Source organism: Aspergillus brasiliensis (genome assembly GCF_001889945.1).
Source record: "Aspergillus brasiliensis CBS 101740 unplaced genomic scaffold ASPBRscaffold_2, whole genome shotgun sequence".
NCBI classification, from domain to species: Eukaryota; Fungi; Ascomycota; class Eurotiomycetes; order Eurotiales; family Aspergillaceae; genus Aspergillus; species Aspergillus brasiliensis.
Genome location: NW_027137443.1, coordinates 3,576,596 through 3,601,080, shown reverse-complemented (window position 1 = coordinate 3,601,080; position 24,485 = coordinate 3,576,596). Strand labels below are relative to the sequence as shown.

At 50.1% G+C, this 24,485-nt stretch overlaps 8 protein-coding genes across 8 annotated transcripts; 3 read left to right on the top strand and 5 right to left on the bottom strand.

The window, feature by feature from the left end:
* Nucleotides 1-1,279: 1,279 nt before the first annotated feature.
* Nucleotides 1,280-3,565, bottom strand: ASPBRDRAFT_52216 (putative hydrolase; the record flags this gene model as incomplete). Its single annotated transcript, XM_067626863.1, has 8 exons — nucleotides 1,280-1,577; nucleotides 1,627-1,757; nucleotides 1,806-1,946; nucleotides 2,008-2,223; nucleotides 2,273-2,676; nucleotides 2,738-2,928; nucleotides 2,970-3,186; nucleotides 3,238-3,565. The coding sequence occupies 8 exons, from the start codon at nucleotides 3,563-3,565 to the stop codon at nucleotides 1,280-1,282; spliced, it is 1,926 nt and encodes a 641-aa protein (XP_067483898.1).
* Nucleotides 3,566-5,293: 1,728 nt separating this feature from the next.
* Nucleotides 5,294-6,365, bottom strand: ASPBRDRAFT_415946 (uncharacterized protein). Its single transcript, XM_067624604.1, has one exon. It carries the CDS (start codon nucleotides 6,148-6,150, stop codon nucleotides 5,551-5,553), a length of 600 nt encoding a protein of 199 aa, XP_067483897.1. The 5' UTR covers nucleotides 6,151-6,365; the 3' UTR covers nucleotides 5,294-5,550.
* Nucleotides 6,366-8,661: 2,296 nt separating this feature from the next.
* On the top strand, nucleotides 8,662-12,858 carry ASPBRDRAFT_170831 (DUF3433 domain-containing protein; the record flags this gene model as incomplete). The annotated part of the gene is made up of 3 exons (XM_067619695.1): nucleotides 8,662-9,036; nucleotides 9,123-10,976; nucleotides 11,021-12,858. The coding sequence occupies exons 1-3, from the start codon at nucleotides 8,901-8,903 to the stop codon at nucleotides 12,856-12,858; spliced, it is 3,828 nt and encodes a 1,275-aa protein (XP_067483896.1). The 5' UTR covers nucleotides 8,662-8,900.
* Nucleotides 12,859-13,193: 335 nt separating this feature from the next.
* On the top strand, nucleotides 13,194-14,473 carry ASPBRDRAFT_27075 (ketopantoate reductase family protein; the record flags this gene model as incomplete). Its single annotated transcript, XM_067622329.1, has 5 exons — nucleotides 13,194-13,234; nucleotides 13,290-13,383; nucleotides 13,518-13,572; nucleotides 13,630-13,829; nucleotides 13,877-14,473. 5 exons carry the CDS (start codon nucleotides 13,194-13,196, stop codon nucleotides 14,471-14,473), a joined length of 987 nt encoding a protein of 328 aa, XP_067483895.1.
* A 159-nt stretch (nucleotides 14,474-14,632) lies between these two features.
* ASPBRDRAFT_39137 (uncharacterized protein) lies at nucleotides 14,633-15,680 on the bottom strand. Its single transcript, XM_067624084.1, has 3 exons — nucleotides 15,368-15,680; nucleotides 15,220-15,298; nucleotides 14,633-15,167 (listed from the first exon to the last, which is right to left on the bottom strand). Exons 1-3 carry the CDS (start codon nucleotides 15,395-15,397, stop codon nucleotides 14,842-14,844), a joined length of 435 nt encoding a protein of 144 aa, XP_067483894.1. The 5' UTR covers nucleotides 15,398-15,680; the 3' UTR covers nucleotides 14,633-14,841.
* A 2,207-nt stretch (nucleotides 15,681-17,887) lies between these two features.
* On the bottom strand, nucleotides 17,888-19,217 carry ASPBRDRAFT_115946 (uncharacterized protein; the record flags this gene model as incomplete). The annotated part of the gene is made up of 2 exons (XM_067616940.1): nucleotides 17,888-18,522; nucleotides 18,584-19,217. 2 exons carry the CDS (start codon nucleotides 19,215-19,217, stop codon nucleotides 17,888-17,890), a joined length of 1,269 nt encoding a protein of 422 aa, XP_067483893.1.
* Nucleotides 19,218-19,697: 480 nt separating this feature from the next.
* ASPBRDRAFT_204224 (Hsp70 family protein) lies at nucleotides 19,698-22,158 on the top strand (the record flags this gene model as incomplete). Its single annotated transcript, XM_067621697.1, has 9 exons — nucleotides 19,698-19,761; nucleotides 19,831-20,330; nucleotides 20,406-20,453; nucleotides 20,522-20,591; nucleotides 20,647-20,921; nucleotides 20,978-21,081; nucleotides 21,151-21,331; nucleotides 21,409-21,538; nucleotides 21,623-22,158. 9 exons carry the CDS (start codon nucleotides 19,698-19,700, stop codon nucleotides 21,841-21,843), a joined length of 1,593 nt encoding a protein of 530 aa, XP_067483892.1. The 3' UTR covers nucleotides 21,844-22,158.
* Nucleotides 22,159-22,805: 647 nt separating this feature from the next.
* On the bottom strand, nucleotides 22,806-24,317 carry ASPBRDRAFT_192761 (uncharacterized protein; the record flags this gene model as incomplete). Its single annotated transcript, XM_067620520.1, has 2 exons — nucleotides 22,806-23,509; nucleotides 23,576-24,317. 2 exons carry the CDS (start codon nucleotides 24,315-24,317, stop codon nucleotides 22,806-22,808), a joined length of 1,446 nt encoding a protein of 481 aa, XP_067483891.1.
* Nucleotides 24,318-24,485: the final 168 nt, after the last annotated feature.

Genomic DNA, 24,485 nt, shown 5'->3' with positions numbered 1-24,485 from the left:
AAAGCAGCACACAGCAGCAGTAACCTCCACTAGTAAAGGATGGGTAGCAACCACTCAACACTGTGCTCACTTACATCGGTCTTCTGTGGACTAATAGCTGGACTTGACTATGCTGTGTTGGTGATATGATGGACGAATCCTGCAAGTAAGCGCTGTGGATGATGCCTTGTACCGGTTATTTACACTGTCTATGGTAACAATACGGATGGTTACATATATACGTAAGATTTGGGGCCAACTATAGCCCAGGTTCTCGAGATTAAGTCTACTAGTTAGTGAGGAGTCAGTATGCACCGTCTGACACAACAACAAGAATTGGGATCAGCATGGATGATACCTGTTCTGACTCGGACATGACCCGTCCGACGCTGAAAGCTGGAATCAGCGTAGCACAGACCTAGTGCGTCCAATGCTGAAGCCTCGGTGTCTCATTATGCCGTGCGATCCGACTCCAGCTCATCGCATGAGGTTTGATCCAAGTCTTGGCATGTCACAAGATCGGATTTGCCAACGAATGGCACTTGTTTCTCATGTGGCTAAATGCCCGATGCTTGGCTAGTCTGCACAGTAGTTGGAGTGGTGATTGCACCACTTGACGGCCAAGACGTATTCGTCGCCAAACGTCGACCTCCCCATTCGGGAAAATTTCCGAACTCATGGCATCCTGCTGCTACCACGTGTTTATTGCCAGAGGCACGTTGGTCGGTAAGGGCTCCGAAGGCATGTTCCATGTTCTTGAAATCGGCCAGTTATGTGTCTGCACTGGTGGCTTGATTCGGAGACTGCTTGGTTCTCTAAAGTGATAGTACCGCAAGGCTTTCCGAGTGGTCTCTTCAACTGTAGTTTGGATCTCAAGGAACATAAACATTTTCCTGATTGCCGCAGCCGCAGCTTCTTAATACATGGAGAGCGCGATCCTTTTGGAAAAACATTTGAGTCTTAGTGGCGCGTTTATTTGGTGATTCCGTCCTCACTTTGAGTCTTTCCCTTCTCCCTGGTAGGTAGACGTACTTCTGGATGCGAATTCTGCCACATGCAAATGCAAGCAGATGTGACTTGGTAGTCTTACCATACATGGTACCATACTCCGTCGCGTTCATAGATCGACATCACGGGATCACAAGGAATACGAACTTCTACTCACCATCTCACTTCCCTTCATCGAAACTCAGAGAATGCAAAAAATAAATCATCAAATTGGTCTATCACAGCGCTTCAATTATATGCAAACAGACATCACAGTATATACCCGACCATGCTATTTTAAACAAAAAGATCATCAGTTCGTCGACGAAGAATTGGTCCTCTCGGACGCCGCATCATACAAACCCTGGATATCATCCTTCCACTGGGTCTCGTTTACGCGCTTGACGCGCCGATCGTACGTCATCAGTCCGTTTACCTCGCCCTCGACATCGACGGTTTGAGTCCATACACCGACACTGCAGGCATAAAGTCGGACCTGATCCTGCAGCTCGGAAAGCAGAAGGTGGCTGCGGTAATTCCAAGCATCCACGTCTGTATCGATCTCATAAGTCTGATTGATGCTGTTGATCGCCTCTTGGTTGTTCCAAAGACTGTGGCTAATTAGACTTGTTGGTGCATATAGGGTCCTGTCAAACTCACTGCTCAATCGAAACGTTGTTCCCGAGTCCTCCGAACTCTCCTTGGATGCCAATCCGGTTGGAGTCATACGGACTGGAGTCGATAGAGTAGAACGGAGTGCCACACTGGGGATTGGCGTAGTGGTGGTTGTCCTGGAAGGGTTAATATAGAATCTCGGGATCACGGCGGGTGTGGCTTACGCTAAAGTCGCCCGCCCCATGGTCATGCCAGCCAGACGTCGCATCAACCAGTCTAGTGGGGTCAAGCTGCTTCACAATCGACGTCAGGTTGAATTCGGGGTAGTAGCTGGTGACCTGGCCCCATCCTTCGTTGTAAATCACCTGTGCAGACATAAGCTGTCAGTCAACGAACGGCGCAGTTTGTTCAAGCGGTCACTCTTACCCAAGCAAAGATACTGGGATAGCTCTTGAGCTGGTTGACAAGGACCTCTAGTTGCCTTCCGAATTCGTTTTGCTGGTCTGCATCTGGCATGATGTATACAGACGCGCCGTTGGCGTCGACGGTAGTCTCCAGCGGCCGAAGGGACGGCATATCCTGGATGACTAGGAGACCCATTTCGTCACATGCACGATACCAGAGCGCCGGCTCAACTTTGATCTACGAGCAAAGTTAGCTCTGCTTGGAAAAGATGGGTCATTCTACTTACATGCTTGCGGACCATATTAAAGCCCATATCCTTGAGGAACTTCAGATCATAGACCATGGCCTCACGGTTTGGTGGCGTATATAGTCCATCTGGCCAATACCCCTGATCCAAGGTACCAAAGATGAAGCTAAAGTTCCCGTTCAACAGAGGCCGGACGACACCGTCAACGGTACCCTTCGAAATTGTGCGGAAACCAGTGTAACTCGAGATCTTGTCTTGTCCCATGGTGACTGTCACATTGTACAGATTGGGCGAGTCCGGAGACCAAAGCTTGGGATCGGAAACATTGAATAAGAGAGGTTGATCAGACAAGCCGCTGGCAGATCCGACCACGTCGTTGCCATCTAACACAGAGATGTTGACTGTCGTCCCATTGCCTAAGAAGCTGTGCACTGTGGCATTGACTGTATTGCTCGGTTAGCGGCAAAAACGTCAAGCGCGGAAGAAGGTAGGGAATGGACGCACCTTGGCCGTGCATGTCGGCACTAAGATCCAGTTGCGTCACATAGTTTGACGGGGCAGTTTCGATCCATACGCTCTGCCAAATGCCACTGCAGGGAGTGTAGAAGATATGCGAAGGGATCAATCGCTGCTTGCCAATAGGAATGACATAGCCATCGCTATCGGTCGGATCATGCACGAAAACAAGCCTATTGCTGTCAGTATAAGTTTCGCATACTATTGATCGGATACTAACATTTCGTTAAATGCCGAGGTGTTGACATATTGGGTGATATCGACGGTGAATTCAAAATAACCACCGCGGTTGAAACCCGCCTGCTGTCCGTTGATGAAAACGGTGGCCTCATAATCTACAGCTCCGAAGTTGAGGAGAACGCTCTCTCCATCCCAGGAATTAGGAACTGTAAAGTTCGTCCTGAACCAAGAATAAAGTGTGTTTGTTCCTTGAATACCTGCTTGGAATTAACACATTTATCACAATTTCAAAAGGATGGCGTACTGACCAGATAGTCCACTCTCAAGGCACGAGGGAATCAGGACCTCTTGGGCTAGGTCTTGACCGAATGGCGGGTACTGGCTGTCATTCAGGCTAGAAGCACTTTGATACTGCCAGATACCGTTCAGGTTCTGCCACTGACTTCTTGCCATCTGTGGACGGGGATACTCGGGCCACGGATTTGTCCCGACATCCTCAGTCCAAGGAGTGTCTAACGGTGGCTGCTTCTGAGCATACTGTGTAGTCGTCCGAGCAGAGTTTTGGTGTACATTGCCAACGCTTCTTGCGAAGGAGGAAGTCAGGAACAAGGAGAGATAGGCAAGAGTCCCATACATGTTGGCGTTTGAGAGGGACTACAGAATTGGTCAAGTCGACTGCAAAATCTGCTACGGCGAGAAAGGACAGGAAGTGAAGATATTTATATTTTCATCCTGCTCGCGGCCCACACCAACTGCCGGAGGCAAGACAGAGAGGTATGGAATCCGGGCCAGCATTCTGATTCAAACCTTGCACAGCGCAATTCTCTGACTCTCCGCATATTGCCATGGCTCGTTGGCCCACAAATGCAGGCGTAAGGGCCATGGCAGCCCTATGGACTGTGATGGATTGGCCGCCGCCCAGACGTAAAAGGGCATGAGACAACTGCGATCCACCAGCAGCCGCTTGGCACATTAGTGGTGCATGAGTGCTCCGTCTGGCGAGAAAGGGGATTTCTCGGCGCTACTGGATTGCCACTTGCCAATTTTCAGCATCGAGCGAGGATCAATTCTCCACGTTCAACTGATCAGTAAGTTCAGGTACTCAAGATCTCTCCGGTTCTCTCGGGACGTCCCAGAGGCAAAACAGATCTTGCGTGGGAAAAATGAATGCCCCTGGCTTCTGACTCAGCATAACGGCCAATCACCACAGCGCCCTGGAATGCATCCATTGGAACAACAGAGGATGGAAAGATCGCATCGTTTGGAAAACCAATAGGAACAACGGGCTTCTCAGAATCCAAGATTCGGCGTTTTGTTCAAACTCTAAATCCATCATTTTCCCCTTTTTCAGAACGTGGTCCGGTTCCTCAACTTTGGAACCGTTGGTAGCAATCTACAGCGCCGATACGCATATCTGCCGAGCCCGGCAATGTCACGAAGGATGCGACTTCACATTTCGACGAGCCTTATCATACCCAAGCCACATTGTCGACCCCGCATACAATTTTATGTTGCCTAATGGCTCAACTCGGCGTTTATATTAGCAGCAAATCAAGGATGGAGGCATAATGCGGGGTTGCGTCAGCCAAGTCAAGAGCCATGCGTTGTAGCGCTTATCGCGCATCGTGATTTGACGGCCATCGCGCTGCTGTCAGCCCTGCCAAGGACATTTGGATATAGCGCCTTTCCTCGGGAGCACGCCCAGCGCATCCATGGACATGGTGTGTAGACATGAATTAGACAGCTGGGGTGACATTTGTCGCGATTTCCTTACCACGGAACAGTAGCCTGACATATGTACGTCTATCCTAGATTGATGCTAGTCACCGCTGGCTCCACTGGGCCGTGATCAGCGCCAGCTGGATTTGACAAAGCGTGGCCGAGATTTGCCGGATTTCCGGGGCCTCCGGGGATTCTCCATCCACTGTGGAGCACTGCACAAGTCCGTGGCCGGACGAGTGCCCAGTGACGAGACATTGCTGTAACCGAGACTGTTCAATGGTAGTTCCAGACCGTACAACAAGACCTTGGCAGATAACTAGCGTACTCGTTTCAGCTGAGCATAGCCACTCGATGCCTTTTCTTGGGTCTGAGCTCTCATTTGACATTCCTGCGGCGTTTATGATATGGCTGTGCCAGATGCAGAAAGCCACACCTCAGGTCTTGCAGTAGCTTCTCATTCATCATGTGAGGTGGGTCTCAGGCCTCAACGGATGTAGTAATCTGAGAAGGTTTTGTGTTTTGGGCCTATCCAGTTGTCCCTGAAGTGTCCCCCAATTTCTCATACTGCTGACAACAAACAGCGTCTATGTACGACACCAAGTTCGATGACTGGTAGAGCAACATAATTTCATATTCATAGACTATTGGTTGAGTCTACCACACAGATGCTACCCTCGCTGATGTCCTACAGTTGGAAGTAACAACATCTCCAGAAATCACTGTCAAAATCCCATGACTTCCAATATACAAAGAGACGCAGAGCTCTGTGTATTACATAAGACAATATATAAAGCCAACAAGAAACATTGAAAAGAGAAGCAATACATAGTCTGACTCCAGCTTTAGATCAGGCCCAATCTAGTGACACATGATAGATTCTGCAAGGAGGGCCATGTTGTTCAATGTCGCTTCTTCCGCCGGGAAACACGAGAATCAGGCCGTCGACTCGACACCGGCCCAAGGGGATAATCTTTGCGTGGCTGGGGACGATGAGCCCCAAGTGATGATTTACTCATCATTGCCTTGGCCTTTTTCATTGCGCGTAATTCGTCCGAGAACCATGACATGGTGTCGGGCGAAACCGCACGTGAAATCGGTTGAGGCTCCGGACGTTGGGGGTTCCCACCAAGGAAGCGATCTAGAACCGCCTTGTTGTGTTGTGCAGCGTCGGATGCTGTCAAGCTGTCTTTCTCGCTGCGAAAGTCAAGACTTTTCATGTCCTTCGGATGGATATCCTTCAGCTTCGAGTTCGTCACTCGCTCCTTGTCCCACATGACTATCCCGTACTGATAGGCTCCGATGCTTTTTCTAAGCTCAATGCGTTCTTCCATTTCACATGGAATCGTCAGGTACCCCTCGGCCAATTCGGGCTCAGGTCGTCGATAGGAGTGGCTTTTAAAGCAATGCCACCACCCCTGATCGGCCACTTCGTTCCACACAAGTAGATTACAGGATGTCCATGTTCTTACCAGTGACTTTTCGGTAGCTGACAGCTTCATTTTAGGGCGACTTCGAAAGAGTTTTCGGCGAGCCAGGTAGAGGATGGAAGATTGAGGCCACTTCTAGGATAGTGAAGAGAGAATTAGTGTATCTCGAATGACGGGAAGAGAGAAAAAGAACAGACATGACAGTGCGCAAGCTTACCGTGGATGCTCCCACATGCCTTTTTGCCCATTGATGGAGCAATACGCTATGATGACAAAGATCTTTCTCCCTCCAGCGAGCTGGATTCGTCCCCTTAACGGCTACTCGTCTGTTAGAGGCAAACTAAGGAACCGGTGGAAGCGAACAGACTCACGGTTCTTATTACGAAAATATGTGCTCACCATGTAGACCTGCTCATGGTCGACCCAATTCTTTACAAAAGGTGTCCCATATTGAAATGCAGCGCGTTCGAAGGCCCCGTCGTAAGCATAGTCATATGAGACTTCAGTGGTGCGAGCCAGGGATAATTGTTGTATAATCGAGTGGATATAAAAGGAGCGGGCTATCCGAATCCATTCCTTGCGTGATAAGGGAGCGCAGACCGCTGTCCTTACAAACATGCTGTTGAACTCTCTCAGCGCCATATTGCTGTAATCATTAATGAAAAATGACATGTTCCTATGGAGGCATACCAAGTCCTTCACGTTGCGCAAATCCCAAGTCCAATTGGAAATGGTCTTCATGGGGCTCCCCAGCTGACAGATAATCTTGTAAAGATGTGTTTTGAGATTTCTCTCCTCGGACCTGACGCGTTCCAACATAATTATGGCATAGAGCAGTATGTCATGGGTCATGGTCGTATACAGACATGCTTTCATAATGGATGGCTCATACCCCTTGTAAGCCCAATATAATGGCCGGCACGTGCAAACCGCAGCGAGCAGAGAGTCGAGATCAAGGTATCCGAGGATGATCTGTCGAGTTTCGAGCGATAGGAAATGAAATGATGACATTTTTGTGGTTGTATGTTTTTGTATTTGCTGGATGTTGTGTATTTGCTAGAGGTTTGTAGATGAGCACGATAGCTTTTGATGAGTATCAGCCAATATTTTGTAAGGAGTGTGTACATATATAGGCTCGACTACGAGTTGCTTTCAAGTACAGACGACACAAAGAAATTGTGTCTGTCTTAATACGTATTCAAGCTCGAATTAATGTCTGCAACTGTCGGGTAATGTAGTGTTTGGTTCAATTTATGAAGTTTTCCATTATCTTGTAACATAGCCCCGGTTCTTTTGAACTGCGGGTTTTGTCCCATTGTCACCCAACAATGGTTTTCTTATGGCTTGGATAGAACAAACGTATCGAGTACTATATCTTAAGTATTATAGCCAGAGTTGCTTATAAGTATTAGGTAGTCTCCATACTACTTGAGGTTTTCTTCGACCAGGGTGCTTGGGAATTTTCGCAATATTGTATGTACTCCGTAGGAATGTGGAGCTGCAATACCAGCAGTGATGGCACGATTAGAGTAGAAGAAGGCAGTAGTAAAAACCTGAACTGAGATTTACTATGACAATACGACTACTAATAATTACTACGAGTTACTAATGCTGATACTACTAAAACTACTTATGTGCTGAGAACTCAGTGCCGGCACCAGACATATATATATATGACTTCCAATGCTGAATACTACCAGTTTTCTGTAAGCTAAGGCACCTTTGATGACTACTACTAGTAATTAACCCGCCACCTAAAATTGCAAGTTCTTCCATTTTGAATTCAAAAAAGAACAAAGTCTCTTCTTGTATCCGTCAACTTGTAGCGCTAGATGTATACTCCTCGCCACCACGGCCAGCGTGTTGACAAGTTTTGCTGGCATCAGCCGGTCATTGTGTCGTCTCCAGTACCGGGTGTCTGTCCTGGATTGCTTCTATGATGTATAATACTGTTGATGTTATGTGACAGTACAGTCAATAACAAAGACGGAGAGTACTTTTCATACCAAGGAAAGGTGATGTTCTTTCTGTCTGTTTCGATAACTTCCCTTTCCCCTCACGTGACCACCTCTTTTTGCAGTGGATCCCTAAAATCTCCAGTGGATCATTGGGCCCGAGTCCAGACAGTCCAAGCCGAATTCTTTCCCTTCCATTGTGGGTTTTCCAGCGTGTGCCGGTCAGCCCACTTTGAACAAAGCCCCAAGACCCTACATCGGGAACCCTGCGCCCGCTAGTCCCGACGTGGTGCCCTGTCTGGTCCGCTATTGGCCAGATTGGCCCAGAAGGTGGTCGATGCCTAGCCGATTGGGCTTAGTGCCTGAGCCCTGCCCAGGCTCCGCCCCACTCGGCAGTCCCTGAGGAACCAATGGGGTCTGAATCTCCGACCATGTCAGCTGCTGATTGGGGGAAGGACGGCTGCCGTGCGCTCTCTGATGGGCCAATGGGTGGGGAGTCACCGGCCTAAACGGGCAAAAAGGCAAACATTCAATGAACAGTCACTCAGTCTCCCCCCTGGCGCCCGTGACCCCCCACCGACTACGCAAATCAAGAATTGCCGGCGAGATTCAAACGTCGATCGTCATCCTCGCGGCCTCTTCTCGCCGTTCGTCTCTTCCTCACTCCGCCTGCCCTCCTCCTCTTCCTCCTCCTCCTCCTCCTCCCCTTCCTCCCCTCCTCTCGTTGCCCACTCTTTCAATCCTCTACCTCAAGTTGTCCGTCGTTAGGAAGGTTATCTGCAGCTTCCGCCATGTCCCTCCCGTCTGTCTGCCGCATCACCCATCTCCAGAGATGAACTCGCTCCGTGACCCCGTCGACTTCCGTCCATGAGCCATCCCTTGGGCGATGACACTGCATCCGGCCCGCCTCCGACACCGCCGTTTGCCCCCAGCGGAGCATGCCCCTCAAGCATGTCCGGGGGCCTCGAAAAGAGTCTGTCCGATGTTCGGCTGTATATCACCCGTAAGTCTGGCCTGGCCATCTCGTGCTCCCTTTGCTGGCTGTATACCCATCTTTCAGCAGGACTAACCCCCGTTTCATGCCTTTAGAGCGTCTTGGCCTCATCCGCGCCAGCCTGCATAATGGAAAATCGACCGCTTCGGGCGGATGGCGACCCGTTGCCCTGCGTCCCGCCTATCTCTGTTGGATTGCTGCGATCATGTTTGCGATGCTGATCACGCTCGAGGTCCTTCGCCGATACAGTGATCAGTACGGTGGCCTATACCTTTTCCCAGATACCGATACCGTTTCCGACGCCCAGTCATTCGCCTACAACTATCTTCCCATCATTGCGGCCCTCATTCTGGTCACCCTGTGGAGCTTCATCGACTACGATGTTCTTCGCCTCGAACCGTACTTCCAGCTTTCTCGCCCGGAGGGAGCGCCGGCATCGGTTCTCTTCATCAACTACAACTTCGGCCAGTCCTTTCTCACGCCGCTCACCTCAGCCAAACGAGGCCATTGGGTCGTATTGCTCGTCTCTATCGCTACCCTTCTCATCCGCGTGCTCCTCCCAGCTCTGCAGAGCACGCTTCTTGAACTCCGTGAAATCACCATCGTGAGCAACGAAGACATTAAATCTTGGCCTCAGCTGCTGGACCTACACACTCAGGCGGTATGGATTAAGGCGCAGAAGAGCAACGACACCCTAGCGCTGGACTCCGTCCTCACTTCCCGTGACAACCTGCGTGGCTCTGACTCCTCTAGCTACGCCGTAGCACCCGTGGAAATCAGCATGGAAGACAAGCGAGAAAGTACGGTTTGGACGCTCAATCAGACCATCTACTGGGCTCAACTGGAGTGCCAGAACATCCTAACACACGATCACCTTTCTGTTTCCATCAATGACTCGTCGAGCGATCCACCTATCCTGTCGTGGAATGTAACGGACATGCAGCTGCAGAACATTCCCGGGACGGACGATACATGCACATTGGATTTTCACTACAGGAATATCTTCTTCCCGACCACCGATTATTTGCAGGTTCGATACTGGGAGCCCGTGTGGAACAATCGGTCCCAACCTGCCTCCAGCCGTCACAAGGCCTTCACCACTCACGGCTGCGATGATCCCTATGACCTATATGGAGTCGTCATCTCGGTCAATGCCACAGTGGCCGGAGCTAAGAGCATTAGTCAGTTGGGCGCCGAGTTCACTTCATCGGCCGGCATCTTCGGCTGCAAGGTGGAATATCGACAGACGGAGGCCAAGGTCTCCATGCACGCTAACAGCTCCATTACCAGCATTTATGGGTATCCGGATACCGAGCGGGAGCTGGGAACGGATCAGTTAAATATCGACGCTTTTCAGGATCTCCTGGCCCAGCGAGCACCATATACGGGCGATATGCTGTTTATTGAATTAAATGAAACCACGGGCGACACGACGGTGACGGAGCTGCCCGTGATCAGCCAGGACCTGGGCGACCTTGAGCCGCTTCTGGTTTTGGATGCATCGACCGTCATGACGATTGACCAATTTGAGGGCAAGGTCAAACGAAGCGTCGTCGAGACGTTTGTGCTTACGATGAGTCGGCTCTTCAACCCCGACCAGAATCCGACCAATGTACCGGCCCAGCGGGAGTCCACGCAAGTCGCAATCTCCGTCGTGTCTTTCGCCTCGTTGTGTTCGGAGGTGATTTTGGCGATCGCCATCCTTCTCACCGTGTCTCTCATCTACTTCTACGGAACACGCCCCAACATTTTACAAAGTGATCCTAGTTCTATTGGTGCCATGTGCAGCATGTTGACTGATCTTTTCGGGCCTTATAACATCCTTGCGAATCCCCAGCCTGAATTCCATCAGTTTTCGACGCGGCAACTACGCCAGGTCTTGCGAAATTGTTGGCTCCGATGGCACCACGGATCCTTGGGACCCCGACTTGAGATCATAACTGCAGACGGTCAGTCCATTTCCCGCAGGCGCCGAACTGCAAGCTAACTAGAGCAGGCTCGCCAGTCACTCTCAGTGAGCAGCTGCGGACACGTGTCGACCCTATGCCGCATTTCTTGGTGATACCCATCTTCATCATCGAATTTCTCCTCCTCGCCGCCGTCATCGCTGTTATGGGAGTCACGGCGGCCACTCTTGCTCACGACGGGAGCTTTCAACACCTTTCCCAGTCCAGCTCTAGTTTCCTGCAGGTCGTAACCTCCTTTCTCCCTTCCGTTGTCGCGTCTTCTGTGGCGGCTTTGTGCAACTCGATTCTTCGCAACATCAGCATTCTGGAGCCGTGGGTTCACCTTCAGCGCGGCATGGCGGCCGCTCAAACGTCACTGTCCATGAACTATGCGTCACAGAATCCTTGGTCGATCCTGCGAAAAGCTGTTCGGAACCGACATTCCCTCCTAAGCCTCGTCTCGCTTGCCTGCATCGCCAACATCCTGCTGACTGTTGTGTCCGGTGGCCTGTTCACTCAGAGACTGACGCAGTCTTACCTGCCGTCAACGTCGCTGTACGTGAACTACAGCAACTCCCATTTTCGACGAACCGACTTCGCTGCGGATTTTACGGAATTTGATCTGATCCAGACCAGCGCGACTAGCGGGGTGCCGATATTGCCATGGATGTCAGCGAACTATTCATTCGTGCCTATCAAGAATACCGACCCGGACCCGGACCTGCTGTATGGGGCGACCACGCTGGGAGTCGGTAGTGATCTGGACTGCAAGGCATTAGAGACGAACCAGAATTTGATAGAAGACGGCCAGGATACCTACTTTGTCTACCGACCGTCCCGTGATCTCAGCCGGGAGTGTAGGGTTAACATGACGGCGCTAGTACGCCCCAGCGAAGCCATTGCCCTGTCCATCCACTTCCTTTCTCCGGTCGCAGACTCAGACACGGATTTGTGTCAGATGTCGACGGTGCTGGTGGTTGGACGGTGGAATTATACCTCGGAGTCACCTTTCACCGATGCCAACACCATTGCCCTCCAATGTGAACCACATGTGCAACTTAAAAATTTCTCCGTGACCTTTGATCGACGGGGTCAGATCTCAGACATCGATCCCATTTCGGGTACGGAGAACACGTCGGGAACGATGTATGAGAATGCCACGGTGGCACTAGGCCAATTCAACAAGGTCTTTGCAGCCATCCCGCAGAGTTTCGTGGGGGAGGAACCCGGGCGGAACCGATCCTATGTCTCGTCTTATGACTGGGCAGGGTTTCTGGTGGCCCGTCTCTACCGACAGCACGAGAAAATTGTTCCCCTGAACGCCAAGGAACTGATCACGCAGTCGCAGAATGTGTACCAGTGGGTGTGGAGCACCTACTTCACGATCTGGCGAAACATGTACCTGGTGCCCTTGGATGAGGTGTTGTGCGCCGCCAATGCCACGGAGATCTCCAACACCTGGACTATGGTCCCATCGGTGCCCTCGCTGACCATGGCCTTGGTGATCATTGCGCTAGACACGCTGGTCGTGCTAGTCGTCTTTGGCACCCGACGCGGTCGGTTTCGCGGCCCCCGCATGCCCCGATCCATTGGCGCGATCATTCCCTGGGTGGCGCACAGTCGCATGCTGGGTGATTTCCGCAACACCTATTCTTGGACTAATGAGCAACGTCGGGTGCATCTGGCCCGGCTGGACAAACGGTACGGGTTTCGGATGTTCCTGCAGGCGGATGGGCGCTGGCGGTATGCTGTCGACGAGGAGGCGGCTGCAGTGGCAGACAAACCCCCGGATGGAGGTGCTGACGCGACGAAGGGGCCCGAAGTGATTGAGATGCAGCCCATTGGGGAGGCCAGAACTGATCCTGGGCCCGATCATCATGAGTGATGCGATATGATTACGGATGTACTACTATTATACCACGAATCTTTGGCGAACTGGGATAGACTCGGGGTGGTTCGGAGTTTTGCATTGTGTACATAGATCTGATAAAAATGTGTTATTTCGTCTGTTCATGCAGCATATTCCTTCTATTTTACTGCTGATTTCTTTATTCCATTTTCTACGTTTTCCGATAATTTCGGACTTGTTCCGAGCGGGGAAGCCACCCCGCATTTGCCATGGATTCTGTCTACTAATTCTACTAACTATTTAGTACTACGATCACTCGTCTATCATCCAGTTCAGCCTCCGATTTTTATCTCCATCCGCTCTTCTCCCTCATGGCGAGTCAAATTGATGTCCTTCTCTATGGGCTGGGAGCGTATGCCAATCTCTTCTAATTCTTTGCGAGGCGACGGATCTGACTGAATCTGCAGCATCGGTTCCTTTTACGCCTTCATTTTGCGCCGTAGTAACAGAGTCCGTCTGACCGTGGTCGCCCGGTCCAACTATGCAGCTGTCAAGGAGAATGTGAGCTTCTTTTTCTTATATTTTTATATATTTTTTTCTTATTTTTTCATTTCTACATCTATTTCTATTTTTATTTTTTTTTTTTTTTTCCCAATGGCTCTTGGGCGAGAACCCACTAACTCACCACCAACCAGGGCATCCTTCTGAAAAGCGCAAATCATGGCGAGCATCGATTCTATCCAGAACGCGGTAACTACTCCCTCACGCTACTCACAGCCAGAACCACCGACTAATATGATCGCACAGTGGTCCGCTCGCCCTCCGAACTCACCCACCCAGTCGACTATGTTGTCTGCACCAACAAAGCCGTTGATCCAGCCAGTGCTGTCCACTCCCTAGCTCCAGCGATCGGCAATGACACCACCATCGTGATCATCCAGAACGGCGTGGGGAATGAAGAGCCTTTCCGCGAGGCCTACCCATCCTGCACCATCATCTCCTGCGTTGTATGCTTACCCTCACCCTTAAACCATCAAACTTTCCATGGTCTAAGCCCACAAATTTCACCCAGACATGGGTCGGAGCCTCCCAGCCCACTCCCGGTACTGTCATACACACCACATCCGAAGACACCGAACTAGGCCTCTACCCGAACCCCAACGTTCCGGCTGCCGTGGAAGCCGAGCGTCTCAATACATTCACGGGCCTCCTTGCCGCAGGTCAGACCCGTCACACCGTGCACGATAACATCCAACCAACCCGCTGGTCCAAAGTCATCTGGAACTGCGCCTGGAACACCCTGACGACCTTGACCGCTCTGGACACACAGGCATTCCTGCAATCCTCTCCGGATGCCATTCCTTTCGCGCGACGTCTGATGAGCGAGGCCGTGGCCGTGGCTCGCTCTGCCGGTGTCCCTCTCCCAGATGATCTGATTGACAGCCAACTGGCACGGATACAGAGTCTGGGGGCGGTGCGGACTAGCATGCAGATCGACCGGGAGAATAACCGGCCCATGGAGATTGAGGTGATTGTTGGTACCCCAGTGCGAAAGGGGCGAGAGCTGGGGGTCCCTACGCCTGTGCTAGAGACGCTGTATGTCTTGTTGCGGGCTGTTGATGGGGAGATGCGTCGGGTGCAGAAGATTTGATATATTTACTCTTTTAGGGAAGTATTCTTATGATTAGAGCTAGACGAATGAGATACTAGAAAGTAGCAGTGCGCCTCGTCCTTTTTACATTAAATTCTGATCTGACGCTGAGGAAATGCCTTCTAATCCCACCAGACTACGCTCGGAACAACATAGTGCATGAAATTGAATCCGCATTACCTTCGATGGCTATCGACACTCCTGGAGCAGCCGAACAAGGCTTCATCTAGCGACTACCTAAACTCATTGTAGTAGCTTCGCCCTTCCAGCCACTCGTTGTGCCCAATCAGGAGACAAAGTTCACATACGTCTACCCCCAGAGCCTAGCACTCAATATTTGACAGGAACATAGTCTACCCACTCGACCATCACAATCTTTCCTTCTTGATTTCGCTTTTGGCATTGGACGTGACTTGTTCTGCCTTGACAAAGACAACATCCGCATCGACATCCCGTTTCACTGCACCCGATATAGCAGAGGAGAGAGCATCTTTATCATTCAGCTTGGTCTTCTTAGCCGACACCTTCGCAGACGTGCATGATTGATCAGCCCGACGCTTCTTGGGGGTACTAGACGGAGTCGTCGAGGTCGACTTGTTATTCGAGTTCGCGGGGGTGCTCTTGGTCGGACTTGGGTTGTTCGCCTGGCGCTTCAGCTTCAAGATCTGCTGTTCGATGGCGCATGCTGTGCAGTCTGATAAGGTCAGTTTCTTTGGTGCTGTGGATGCTGTTCGGGTATAATATACCGGAGCCCATGTGAGAAGCCAGTCTGTCATAATCGAGCTTGATTCTGCCACGCATTTGCTCTAGAACACCGACGAAGAGCTGTAGACTATGAGTTAGGAGCCTGGTTTCTTTAAGTTGGCGATGAGTGTGTAGGATCTGCTGGCTTACCTTTGCGTTTGCTTCGTTCGTCCAGTACATCGTGTTCAAAGAGATGCTGGATTTGCGATGTGTGTGATATCAGTGGGAGGAGGTCTTGGTTATCAACGAAGAGATTGAGTAGGATGAGTCATGAGAGAGTTGGAAAGAGAAAGTAACATTGGAAGATACAGCAAGTGCTGCACATTATGTGAAGAATGGAATCATCAGTGAATGTCAGTGGTGTGTTAATCTGAGTTGTAAGGCTGGTACTAGTGATACTTGGAAGCTCCTAGTCTGGTTTCTCTGCGGAATTGAAAGAATTAGAAAAGCACATCCTGAGAATGTCCATGATATGTGTATATTTCTTGTGTTTGATGAAAATGGGATGGTGAAAGCGATGCGTGCCTCGCCGCCTGAGTGCCTGGATGCCCCGTCATTGATGCCCCTTATACCAGGCATACACATCCGCAACGCGCTGTCCAGATCGGGATAAGCTCCCGCCGTCGCGGTTTCGTACACCGCCTACCACTATAATTGTTGCAGAACCCTCACCGCCTCTTACGTCCGTCACGCCTAAGGCAATCCGCTGTCAGGCCCTGCGCTTCCGTAGTACATCCCTGGCTCACTAGTTCGCTGGCTTGCTCCTTTAGTTACTTGGTCAGAAAAAGGTCTGAAATTACTCTTAGCGCAGCGGATGGAACGCACTGGCTCCGGATGCACGTCCCCGAGCAAACGAAGCCAACTTCATGGGTCAGGATCACAAATTGTGCTTTCCGCGACCGCGCGACCGCAGTCCCGTGATTGGCTCTACGGCTACGTGTGGGCAAGTCTAGAAGCACGTGATGGTGTGCGGCTCCCGTGACAGATTGAGTAATTAATAAGCAGCTAATCTGTGGTCCGGCCGATCTGCACATCACCACGTGATGCATTATGTACCTGTGCTTATTGCGAGTTACTGACGACTACATGCCCCCTGGTCCCGCTGGACATGGTGTCAACATGTACACTATCATGCGAAATATTCACCCCCCAACGTAGACTTCCGGCTCAGGGGCTTAACCTTTGCTTCGTCTCTCTTCCAAGAATGCACAGTGCGGCGAAGATTGGACAAAGTTGGGCATTTCGCCGTCTCATGTGATGCATTGGAGATGGGCTCATCTCGAACGAGGTAGGGTAGCATCATCGTCCTTTGCTGCTGAATTTGCTTTTCTCATTCTAATAATTGCTACAGAGCTCGTATCAGAGAGTTCAGATGGTGAAACACGCCTGCAGTGATGACAGCGGGATGGAAAGTTTCCGATCAATATCCAAACACTATCATCCCGACAGGAGTCACACTCCACAACGCAGATTGTAAACCTAGTATCATCGGGGAATAAACTACGATGCACAGGATGCCAGGATAGTCAGACGACGACCTCGTTTGTGATGAAAATCAGATGCGTGGGTTGGTTCTTGATGCCCGAAAACGAGAGAGATCAAGCAGTCGGATGAAGCAAACGCGGAACCCGCGAAATCGGACAAGGGCCAGATGATCGACCTGTCAACCGTGCATCGTCAGCATGGCGTTATGCGTCTTGGGAAAGTCTGTGCAACAACAGCTTATCGTCAAACCGACTTCTCCGTGGAGGAGGAGTGCCACTCAGTACGGGGGCCTTCGGTCGCGGGAGTCATACCTAGTAAGCGACCATCCCCCTTTTGCCTCCGACCGCGCGCAGCAGCACGAAGTTGCTAATCGCAAGATAGTATCATCAGCAAACCAACTCTATTGCGCCACGCCAGGCTACAGTGTGGGAAACACGAGCTTCACCGACTCTTGTATGCTCCGAGAGGGTGGTGGGAGGGTAAGCCAGACCAAATTGGAAGAGGTGTGGTAGTTTCGAGCGCTCGTATTCCAAGGCAAAAGGTGATAGAGTGTATTTCGTCCGGAGAGAATTGGGCGCTTCCGGCAAAGTGCAGGGATGAAGCAGAGTTTATTCCAAGGCCAGACCTCTTCATCAAGAAATCGTCACCAAGGCCAAGCTTTGTCTTCTTCATGAGTTAGGCAGCAACCCGCCTAATCGTGTCAATTGGTTATTCCCAGACTGAATGGATTGCAGCCACAATGGACCATGACAAACGGAGCAGGTTGCACAACGATACGGATGGTCTGCTCGATGGATCAGCGAGGGAATGGCTTGGTCCAGCTCCTCCTCGTCCTATCTTTTCACACTCCGACGTTCCCACCTCATTTGTTGCACAAGAAAACTTGACTGGAAATAAACTTAGCAGGCTATACGAGGCTGGGGGGGTGGGTGGTAGGTAATGGTGATGCTGGACTGATGCTCCCGCTCAGCCTCCAGATGAGACATTCGGGCGGGATTGAAATGATGGGTCAACCGCGTTTGTCGGAGGGCTGACTTGAGACGGGACAAGAGGAATGAAGGCAAGAGGGAAAGAATTCTGGCATTCTGTTTGTGGAACTAACACTATCACTGAAATCAAGCAACCAACAAGTCAAGGAGGGAACGGAAACACACACCCACACACCCACACACACACACACAAAGATCAGTCCTCCTGGTACTCCGCCACGGTCACGTAGACTCCGTCCTCCACAAATGCTCCAGCTCGCCGGGTCGTCGCCTTTTGCTTTTTGGGACTCCTTGTAACTCCATCACGTCCTTCCGCGATAACCATAGCCTGTTGAAGAATGAAGGAGACAGACGTGTAGTCCGACCCCGCGTCGTTAGGCTCAATATGGGTGTACACGATGGTCGGCCGGACGACAAGTAGTATTCTACATCCTTCGATCTCAGTCTCGTCCGCAGCAGAATTAGTCGCGTCCCAAATAGTTGTGTATGGGCTATCGCACTGGTACGATGGCCCCAGCTGTGGCAATTGCTCCATGCGGAACTGACCACCCACCCGCGTTTCGTAGTCACGCATCAGACAGAGGGCCTGTTCAAAGATCTCGACAAGGCCTCTCTGCCGGGAGAGCACAGCCTTGGAACTCAGGGGCTCCTTGAGTAGCAGGCGGAATGGCGTACTGGCCAGGAGCTCCTCGGCGAGGGGGCACGCGCAAGCCTTGAGGCGCTTGATATTCTCTTGTCCAAATTCCAGGTCACCTGGCGCTTGAAACGCAGTTGTCGAGTTGGCCAATCGATGCGTTTGTTGTTTCCATAGTGTTGCAAAGTTTGGATTGACTAGGCACATATCAGTCAGTTCAGTTGATCGAAGTCCGTACTGGGCCAGAGGAGCACTCACCCTTGAAGAATCGATCGTAGAGGTACTGGAGATTTGTGGCAAAGCTTTCGTCTTCATTTTGATCGGTAGATCCCGATTTCGCATCAAGATACTGGAATGAGTTGGAAAGAATCTTTGTGGCAATCGCTTTGCTGATTAATGCCTCCGCGAGAGCTAGGTCAAGTGCTGGGCGAGTTGGTAGCAGCTCCTTGAGAGTCGGCCAATCTTCTTGGACACAGTACCCATCTAGAGCCCCAATGATGAGGTTCATGTCTTCCTTTGAAATCATTCCAACATCTCCGATTCCCCAGTTTAGGACCCACCCTTGAATGGTAGTGTACATATCTTTGTATCTCTCCACAATCTTCTTGAGCTCAAGTTCCCATCCACGGCTTCCCGACCTGAGAAGACGATTTATGCCTTCAACCCGTTTTTTGTATTCCTCCCTCGTTAGAAACACTCTTGAGTACTCAGGGTATGGTGTATCACTCCTTTCCTGTGCCTTCTCAACACCGGGTTTGGGCGTCCTTTCTTCAGATTCACGGTCTTCGGAACGTCCCGGTGAAGGCGATCGCGGAGCAAGGGTCTCGAGGCTGGGGTCTGAAGACTGCGCTTCTGTTTTCTTCTTGTTCCTGCCTCGCTTAGGACCTGCCATAGTACTGTTGTAACGAAAGAACAAAATGTGGATCTGGTTTACTAGATAAAGGAAGAAGTGCCAACAAATTGAGCAAGGGAGAATAGTGGGAGTGGAAAAGAGAGAGAGAGAGAGAAAGAGAGAGACACTGAACAGGAAAGACAGGAGGCGGATAACAGGACAACGCAATGCTTATGCTTTGTTTGGGTGGGCTGAAAGGTGACACCGACAGTCATCCGTTCTTCATCCTCCCCTCGTATCCTGTCCCGTTTAGGTTCAATGGCTGATTGTGAACCCCCCCGAGCCAGCGAGAACAAAGCAGGGATGAACACTTTCCCCCCAGTTTCTTTCTTGACTCCTTTTCTTCCTACCCTTTGCTTCCCACTGCTAGTGGTCGCTGATCTCCTTTGTTCGTTGCATCTAATGTTGTTTATCGCTTTACCCAAGTTCCAGCCCTGAGTTCCCTTTTCGCACCCGCCTTATACCAACATTACATAAACTATGGAATCCTCTTCAGGCCAGCGGAAGTTGATTCTTGGGATCGATTTTGGTACCCTCAAGACCTGTAAGTCTATCCTTCACCAATTGTCCTCCATGAGGAGCCCCGGTTAACGCATCACGCACCCGCATGTAGGCGTGTCATATGCTTTTTGGAACAGCAACCAGAAAGAGCCCCCTGGCATCGACTCCTTGTCCATCGAGAACACAATTGTATTTCCATCATGTCTGGCGGAGGAGAACGAGGAGATCTTATGGGGTCGGGCCGCTTCTGGTAGGCAGGATATACGGGTATACAAATGGCTCAAGCTATTTCTATATGATCCAGATCACCCAATCCTACAAGACCCAGACACACCAAAGGTACCGATGGGATACTTGCCGGAGAGGCTTGTCACACAGTACCTTGGTCAGCTCCACAACGCAATCCAGAAGACGATGCGCAAACTATATCCCGATTACAATCAAGGGATCGACTATTGGTTTGGTTGGCCAGCCACCTGGTCCGACGAGAGCCGACAGAAAATGAGGAGAGCAGTGGAGGAAGCAGGATATGACCAGGATCCAGATCGCCTTTTTTTCGTGACGGAGGCTGAGGCCACCGCATTGTATTTCACGCACGCTTTCAGTGGCGAGGTTAGTGCGAAACCCCAGCAATCCCTCTGTCCCAGCCCCCCGAGTAGTCTATCATTTGACTGACAGTCCGTGAAGCTGCGTGATGGTTGTGTCTTAATATGTGACATAGGCGGGGGAACCACCGTAGGTGCTCGAACTTCTTGAGGTGCCCTGAACTTCTTCCGTCCGTTACTGAACTGGTTCTCCGAAAGGACGTCGCTGCCCTGAAAATACACAATAGCGGCAAAAATCCTACTTATGAGCAGTTGAGTAGTTACTCAGGTATGAATTATATAAAATGTCAGGCAATCTTCACGTGGTTGCTAACATTCTACAGGCAACGACTGTGGATTGGCAGCCATGGATGCTGCACTTCGCGAGTACGCCAGGGGTCTGCCCGGAATAACAACTCAACGGCTCTTGAACGGGATAGTCAGTGTCAAACGAACATTCACTGGCAAGGAGGATCAGCCGATACTACTTCAGGAGTCGGGTCGACACACCGCTCCGCCAGGAGACATCAAAAACTGCTTAAATCCAACTATCGTCAAAATTTTCAATTTAATTCTGAAAAACATTGACACATCATACCGACTACAAATGCCAATCTCGGTAAGCTCTTCTCTGTTGACTACAATTCCCTCCAAGCTGACACATCCTCCAACTAGCACGTCCTGCTTACTGGCGGTGGTGGCATGATGCCGTACCTCAGGGGTCAGATAGAGGACAAGCTACAGGGTATGGTTGACGTGCTACATCTTGACGAATATGCGTACGACAACCCCCCCTTCCTTTTTTGTTTTCCCCCGTGGGAGACTGTTTGGGGCTGACACAGTCATAGGCCGATATCAGTCGCATGGGGAGCGACGCGCCGAGGTGTCCTTGGTAGGGCTATTGCCCGCCTGCGGTTTGACAGGAGCTACGGCCTGAGACCTGCCGCTGAGGCCGTTATTCACGAAGAAGATTATAGAGCGAGAATTCGGCCGGTGAAGTCCACACCACCACATTGGTTCGTACGGAAGGTTCGTATTGGCGTGGCTCCAGCTCCTCCAACTCTCCCTACTTAGGCTGGACTGACACTTTCATAAACCGTCTGCAGAAGCAGGAATACGTGACCGGTCGGCAAGAGAATCGTTTCTTTCATATCTTTTATCATGCTGGCGATCTGTCGACGACAATAATCCATATTGTTCAGCATCCCGGAGAGTGTCCATCTCCCACCGACGGAGGTAAGTTTCCCGAATTTCTCCTTCGCCCGTGTCTGAAGACTATATTCTTCTGCGGGCATGCAGCTTACCTTGCAAATGAAATAGTCAAATTGGAAGAAGTGGGCGTCTTCGACTTTTGCCTCGAGTTGCAAGAATTCGATCCCGATATACTGCGCACAGGTGACGACTATCGCATCAAGGTGAAGATCGCCTGGGAGCTGAAATACTCGGAACGGCAGGCAGGAGTGGAGCTTGTTGCCACTATGAATGAAAAAGAAATTCGTCGAAAGCTGGTACCTCTGCGCGAACATGAACTGGTATATTGAAGTTACTTCTATCTCCTTTTCTCTTCCCTATTACTCATTTAATGACCTTTTTTTAATTCCCCCCTCCCTCTCCCAACCATCTCTTCTTATATTCATCACTCCCTTTATTCACATTTCGGGTTACTTTATCATTTGAGACTATTAATATTCCATCGGGAAGCCTTCTTTTTGCCCTAATGACTACTACCACCTTTTCATTCACATTTCAGGTTACTTTATCACACCAGACTGTCAGTGTTCCTTCGGGAAATTTTCTTTTTTGCCCTAATGACCATCACCCCCTTCATTCATATTTCGGGTTACCTTATATTCGAGACTGTCAGGATTTCTTTGAAAAATTCTCTCTTTTCCTCTGGCTATTACGTTCTTTTATTCATATTTCAGATTTTTTTTATTATTTAACAATTTATTCTATCATACCGTCTTGCTTCCTTCCAAATAACCAATAACTAAATATTATCAGTAGTTAAGTATTCTATGTTAGACCCGTTCGACTAGTAGGAAGCAAAAGTGCAGCGAAATATGAGTATTATATTACTATGTAGGGGCTGCGCAGCGGGAAGTGCGTAGAAGGGGGTGCCTGGGATGGCGGTAGGTGACCACGTGACCAAGCCTACTGGTATTACTACTGCTTCATTCTACAATCAATCAGAATCTGCTTATATACAATTAACCATGGGAGTAAATAGTTCAGACAATCCTTTCATCTCTTATTGATGGTCTGCGCAATGGATCAGTGAGGGGGTGAGTCAAATGAACTGTGAGCATTCTGTATCTGAAACTAACTATTACTGAGGTTAGAAGATATGGGGGAGTTCTCGTGAAGGGAGGGCAAAAAAAAAAAAAAAAAAAAAAAAAAAAAAAAAAAAAAAAAGAAAAAAAAGAAAAAAAAGAAAAAAAGAAAAAGAAAAGAAAAGAAGAAAGAAAACCCCCAGAAAGAAAGAGAGAGAAAGAGAAAAAGATCAGGCATCTAATCCCGTGCGTACCAAAACCTTTCGTCCAGAAGCTGTACCCCCCAAATGCGTCTGCTTCAAGGCCTTCGGGTCTACTCTTCCTTCGTCAATATCGACGCTTCGACTGCCTGAGTTCTGTTCCAGAGAGTCCGCCTTTCGTTTCCCGGTACTTTGCATTGCCTCATTCCTTTCTGCCAGCAGTACCGTCGCCTTCTCGACAATGTTGCTTATGGAATCGTAGTCTGAAGCTATACCGGCCACCGTATGTGAGTAGACAATACCCGGCCGTACTACAAGCAATATTTCACATCCATCGAATGTGGACACGTCGCTGCTGCTTTCCTGACCGTAGGCGAGGTAGGTCATGTAGTCACTATCGCACTTGTACGACGATCCGAGTTCTGGCAAATGTTGAATCTCGAAATGGCCACCCAGATACGCTTCACAGAGATGCATCATATCGCTGGCCTGTTCAAAAAAAATGATAAGGTGATTCCGCCGCAGGCTGACCTTGGCCTCCTCCAAGGGCTTTTTGAGTAACAGGCAGAGTGGCTCACTAGCTAGAATTTCATCAACTAGAAAGGGTGCGCGGGCCTTGAGCCGGTCAGCATTTTCTTGTCCAAAGCTTAGGTCGCCATCGGCTTGGTCAATCACTGTTGAGGTGGCCAGTCGATGCGTTTGTTGTTTCCAAAGAGTTGCAAATGTTGGGTTAGCTAGGCATCAGTCAGTCAGTGTTCTTTTTGATGATCATGGACTTGGGTCAGAGTAACACGACTCACTGTTGAAGAACCGATGATAAAGGTAATGCAGCTTTGTAGAGAAACTCTCATCTTCTCTGGGGTCTGTAAGACCCGACTTGCCATCAAGGTACCAGAATGGGTTCGAAAAGACCTTCTCCATGATGAACTTGTTGATGAGGGCCTCAGCGAAGAGCGCTCCAAGGCGCGCATAGGCAACATGTGGCACTTGTTCTTTCAGGGTGGCCCAATCCTTTTTGACACAATACCCCTCCAGACTGGCGATGATGAGATTCATGTTCTCGTCTGACAAATCCCCGACATTCTCATTGACAAATGAAATGATCCAAGGGACGAGTCGGACCCTCAAGGACTGATATTTTCGTTGAATTTGTGGAAGCTCAATCTCCCAGCCCTCACTCCCCGTCTCAAGGAGACGCTCTACCGATCTGACCCTAGCCAGGTATTCCTTCAAGGATAGGAAGGAGTAGAGAGAGTATAGACGGTCGTCCGCCTTCTGTACCACAGGGCTGGGGACGGAGTCAGCGTTCGCAGGCATTGGAGTTGTAGTGTTCACCGGAGTCACAGGACTCTCCGGCATCGCAAGGTTCTCGGGTTCCTCGATGTTGTCAGGTGTCTCAGGGTTCTCGAATGTTTCGGTATTCTCGGACGTCTTAGTATCTTCCGAGGGTGAGATCTGCTGGGAGGGATCATCAAGGATTGAATATGAAGCACTTTGCTGTGTTTGTTGCTTAGCTCTGGCTTGAGCCCTTGTCCATGCCATAGCTACTGTTTATGAGAGTAAAAGCCCGAAGAGATACTAGATACTGAATGAGGGGAAATTTGCAAAACGGTCCAGCGAGGGGTGAGTTGTCAGAAGGTGATAGGGTGGTAAGGAAAGACACAGCCAGAAAGACTTTTCCCTTTTCTGTAATGTCAGCTTCTCTTTTCT